This window comes from Pteropus vampyrus, unplaced genomic scaffold (genome assembly GCF_000151845.1).
Source record: "Pteropus vampyrus isolate Shadow unplaced genomic scaffold, Pvam_2.0 Scaffold333, whole genome shotgun sequence".
Classification (NCBI taxonomy): Eukaryota; Metazoa; Chordata; class Mammalia; order Chiroptera; family Pteropodidae; genus Pteropus; species Pteropus vampyrus.
The window spans coordinates 174,402-179,504 of NW_011889114.1; the positions used below are offsets into that span (position 1 = coordinate 174,402).

General features: G+C 57.4%; 1 protein-coding gene across 1 annotated transcript in view; it reads left to right on the forward strand.

Annotated features, from left to right (window-relative positions):
- Window positions 1-1,658: 1,658 nt before the first annotated feature.
- The window catches only part of LIG1 (DNA ligase 1), a 24,059-nt gene continuing 20,614 nt past the window's right edge, over window positions 1,659-5,103 (forward strand). Inside the window, exons 1-3 of the mRNA XM_023522128.1 lie at window positions 1,659-1,758; window positions 2,780-2,869; window positions 3,801-3,977. Coding sequence (XP_023377896.1) covers window positions 1,742-1,758; window positions 2,780-2,869; window positions 3,801-3,977 — 284 coding nt within the window. The 5' untranslated portion in view covers window positions 1,659-1,741. The remainder of the gene's footprint in view (window positions 1,759-2,779; window positions 2,870-3,800; window positions 3,978-5,103) is intronic.

Genomic DNA, 5,103 nt, shown 5'->3' on the forward strand with positions numbered 1-5,103 from the left:
CGGGGTGGGCGGAGGTGGGGCCAGGGAGAGGTCAGTGGTAAGGTTTGCGTCTAGGCAACGGCCTTTCGGAAGGTTGGAAACCTTCTGTATACCTGGCGAGGGGGCGGAGCCGAGGGAAGGGCCACCAAGGGGCGGGATGGACGGCAAGGAGGCCAAGGTTTGGGAAGCCGGGGGAGGAGGCCACGGTGGGGTCCTAGGGGGTGCGGCCAAGCCGAGGGTAGCTGAGCGGCCGGCGCATACCGTTGCCCAGATGGGCGGAGGCAGTGCCAGAGGAGCTTGGGGAGGGAAGAGAAAAGGATCTTGGTGTCCCGTAGGTGAGGGGGAAGCTCGAAGGTTAAGGGGGAGGGCACTTGGCGGGGACAAGAGCAGGACATCAGGAAAGAGGAGCTGGCACGTGGAAGCTGAGGGAACCGTGAGGGCAGAGCAGAAGACGGGGTCATGGACACCACCCTTTGGCCTCCACCCCATTTCAGCTCGCGAGAATTTCTGACTCGTACATCCTGAGAAGGAGGCGTGAGGGAAGGCGGGAACGTCAGGTGTAAGACCTGCATTTCATCTTAAGATCCGCAGGGAGGTCACTAGGCCTGCAGATTTCCCCGTCCATCATCGGAGCTTCTGGATCAGTGGGTCAGGGAGTGGGGTGGGGGTGTTTTAATCACCAGTCCCAGGTGGTACTCAGAACTGGCATCCTCCATGTTTTTGTATCTGTCACTGACTGCCATTGTCTTTCAGTTGTCTTTCGAGGGATGCTGAGCTGTTTTAAGTCTCAAAGGATGAGGGAGAGCAGCATATTAAGGGGAAAGGTGTAAAATGTTTCACAGGGGTGAGGCGTGGCTGGGGGAGCGGACAGGTCAGGAAATGTGAGCTTTTATTAACCAGAAGAGATGCAGACTCGAGCCTTTGGCTTGTCATCCTCAGACCGTTCAACAGCGAAGACCCTTTTAATATCACACTTTGTCACTACGGCCTCTAGGTTTTGAGAGATCCTGTTTATGAACCTTAACTTTTTCAGTAACGTTTTTGTTACCTCCATTTTTAGTAATCAAGGATGTGTATGTGCCAGTGCCAGGCATTGTTTTGGGTACTGTGGTCATGTCACTGAACAAAAGAGACGGAATTCCTGTTGTTAAACAAATTTGAACTTCCACGGCTGAAAGCCTTTTTTTAAACAAAAGGGTTTATTAGGCGGTAGCTAGCCAGAAAAGACCAGGTCCTGGAGCCTGAAGTTTGAACCCCCTGCAGCAGTGCGGGGTGGAAAGGAAGGATGCCCACCGCCTGGAGTTGCCAGGAGTTTTTATACATCACGTAGCGGGGAGAGAGATGTGAGCCATTCTGGAAGGATTCCCATTAGCTCTAGACAGCAGGTGGGAGAAGGCGAAGCCGGGCCAGCGCTGGGGTCGGTGTGGGCAGTGAGGAGCGGGAAGGTTGGTGTAAATGAGAAACGGCCGCTCCGTACGGAAAGGAATCTTCTTGTTCTCGGACTTGGAACTCTTTCTGTGCTAATAAATCTCACTGGCCAATCATTCCGGTCCAAAGAAATGAGAGTTTCTTCTTGAGGGGAAAACTCATATTTCCGACTTAGTGTTTCGTCTTTTCTTTTTCCATTTCTGAAAGAAGGAGGTTTATGTGTTTTGATCTCTGCATAGAGATCTAAGTATTCTAAGTGTTTCGATGTCTGTTTCAGGAACAGCCGACAGGAGAAGCAGAGGAGGAGTGGGGAAGGGACGGTTCTGACGCCATCATGCAGCGAAGCATCATGTAAGGGACCTGTCCACATTCTCTGCTTCCTCCTCTAACGCTGCCTTTTCTTAGCACTCAAGTTGGCATTTCCAGGAGTTGGCCAGTATGGGAAATGGGGAGCGGGATATGGAAAACGGATCGTGTATTAACTGAAACATTTTAGCTACAAGATTCGGAAACCCTGACGCAGTGGTTCTTAGCGGTGGTTTTGCCGCCCCCCCCCGCCCCCCGCCCCGGGGACGTTTGGCAGTGTCTGGAGGTGGTGGTTTTGGTTGTAATAGCTGAGACGAGAGGGGAGTTTTCCATTAGCCTCTAGTGAATAAAGGCCAGGCATTGCTGCTAAATGTCCTAGATGCAAAAGACAGCCCCGTGAGAGAATGACCCGGCCTGGCATGTCACGCCGACACTGAGAAGCCCTGTACTAATGCCAGCTGGCTTCAGGAAAAGAAAGGACTGACTTGGCCACGTAGTTGGAACCTCAGGAGTTCATTGTTGGACCCAGTTGCCGATACTTTTCCCCAGGAAATCTGCCCCTCCCCACCGTTCTGCGCTGCTCCCACATTGCATCACGCTGGCCCTCTCTCTCCCTGGGGCTTGTGGCACCCTAGAGTTAGCAGTCCCAGTGGCAAGAGGCTGTCTTTCTCCCATCTATCTCAACGGTATCTAGGGTCCTGCTTCGTTGGCTCAGTTTGGGCCACCTGCAGGTCCCTGACCTGGTCCCTGCAGCCACAAGGATGCAGGGCTCTGACTGGCCAAGTCTGGGGCGTGTGCCCACCCCGGTGGATTGTGGGTGGAAGGGCAGGACCATATAAATCTCAGGTACCCAGAGGATTTGGAGGAAGGGGCCTCCCAAGAGAGAAATGGAGGGCTGTTCCCAGAAGGGGGAAATGGGTCCTAGACAGACCCAGGCCTGGACACCCACCGCACAGACCTGGGGTTGTTCGAAATCTGTTACGTGCTGGGGCGAGGACATCACAGATTGGAGGGTCATTGGTGCCGTTATTCCCGCTTCCCACTTCCCTACCCCGTGCTCCTCCAGGTCATTTTTCTACCCCAAGACAGAGGGCAAAGCGAAGAAGCCAGAGGAGGAGACGCCCAGCAGCGTCGGGGAAACAGAGCCCCCGCCGAAGTACGTACCAGGCCGGGTGCGGTGAGTTCGTTCCTTCGTCCGTCCGGACTCGCGGCTGCAGGTGTTATAAACCCACTCTGTTCTCTTCGATGATGTTCCATACAATGAGCGTGCTGTCACGGACCTAGCTAGGGAGTTGTTTGCCCAGACCACGAGCTCTGTGGGTGCGGGAACCTCGGAATCAGCCCTGTTCCCAGCACCTTAAACGACCTCCACGTTGCATCGTCTGTGCCCGTGTTCCTCACCAGGCTAGGAGCTCCTCGGGGCTGGTGTCAGGGAGTAGTAGGGTTGCTTTAACAGAAACCAGTCACAAAATAAGGTTTCTCACAAGATTTTGAGCTGTTCAGGCAGTGATAGGGCAGGTAGGCAGCTCTGTACCACTAGGTTACCATGGGACCCAGATTCCCCCACCCGGACCTGTCCCCCTCTGCTCTGCCATGACTTCATCTGCACTGGCAACGCGGGTTGGCAAGTCCCAGGGCTGAGACACTGTGAGGGCAAGCGGTCAGAGCAAGTTGCATGCGTCACCCCTGGCCACTTGCATTCTATTGGTCAGAACCCATCACGTAGCCGCAGGGGAGGCTGGAACATGAGTTAGTTCCTGGCTGAGTGGTCATGCACCTGGCTAAAACTCGGGGGCTTGTGTGACTGCAAGAGGGTCTCCAGATGGATGCTGGAGGTCAGTGTCTGCCCTAAGTAGGGACCCCACTTGCTCTTGGGCATCACCCATCGGAGGGCGGGCACATAGGAGGCCTCTGGAGATGTACGATGGGAGGAGGGGTGATGAGGAGTATGAGCCCGGGAGGCCCCTGGAAGATGTTCACTGACTGCTTGAAAGAGAAGGAAAGGAATGAAATATAGTGCCGGAGCTGGCGTGTGTGGGGCAGTGCCCCACTTTTTGCTGGAACACCCCTATTTCCCCACCTCCCAGGGCGGCGCTGAAGGAGAGGAACGGAATGGTGCCTGAGAGCGACTCTCCGGTGAAGAGGCCGGGGAGGAAGGCGGCCCGTGTCCTGGGCAGTGAGGGGGAGGAGGAGGACGGAGCCCGCACGCCCCCCTGGGGACAGGTAGGCCCTGGTGCTCTGCCCATGTGTTCTGGGGAAAACTAGTTCCCACCGGCCCATGGGACTGAGGGCAGTGGCTGCACAGGGGACTCTGGACCCCTGCCCGGGGGCCGGAGGGCTTCAGGCTGCGCTGAGCACACGGGTACGGGGTCCGAACTCTGCTTCCGCCCTGTGACCTGGGCAGGCTCCCGACCTTGATGCAGCTCCCTGTGGCTCCCGCCTCACCGGTGGCTGTGAGGATGAAAGCGGTCAGTTCACGGACATGTCTGAAAACGATGCCTGATGCAAAAGAAGGGCTGGGACCCGTCCCGTGTCCCTGTCGTGGGGCGGCTGGCTGTTCGTCAGACGCGCGGGCTCATCTCCTCTCGTTAGGTCATTCAATGCCTGCTCGTTGCTCGGTGGATAACACCCCCAGTGTCGGTGGCGAAGCCAGCTCCTGTCCCCGGCTCGATGCCCCAGGGGTGGCAGCCAGGTGATGAGGCCCTCCGCGAGCCGCCTCCGCCCCCACTGCGGCCCTTCCTGGGCTCGCTCTGCCCTGTCACGCACGCCGCGGGGGCCTCTCGCTCCGTCCCCTCTCTGAGCCTCTTTCCCACATACACACGGCCCGGGCCCTCACGTCCGTCAGGGCTCTCTTTGCTCGGCTGTGACCTCGGCGAAACCTTCCCCGACCGCTTGTGTTCGTGTCTCGTTTGCCGCCATAACTGTTCCCCACGGGCTTGAGGTCACACCAGTGTATCATCTCCCAGTTCTAGAGTCAGGAGCCGGACGTGGGGCTCACGGGGCTACCGTCGAGGTGTCGGCAGGGCCGCGTTTCTGGGGCTCGAGGGGGAGAGTCTGTTTCCTTGCCTTCCAGATGCCAGGAGCCACCTTCTGTCCATTCGCAAAGCCAGCAACTCTTCGCCTTCCTCCTGTGGGCACATCTCACGCTCCTGCCTCTCTCCCCCGCTCCTCAGGCCCCTGCCGCGGCGTCACCTCCCTCTCTGGGTCACCTCCCTCTCTGGCTCGGCCGATTAGCCCCGATTCCCTCTGCCCTTTGCTGTGTAACCAGCTGAGTCACGGGTCTTAGGAGCTGAGACTTGGCCCTAAGGCCACTAGGGTTCTGTGGGTTTAGAACAGGAGAGGGACAGAAGTAGCTTTTCCTGGGCAGCGTTCCAGGCAGCTTCGGGGCTC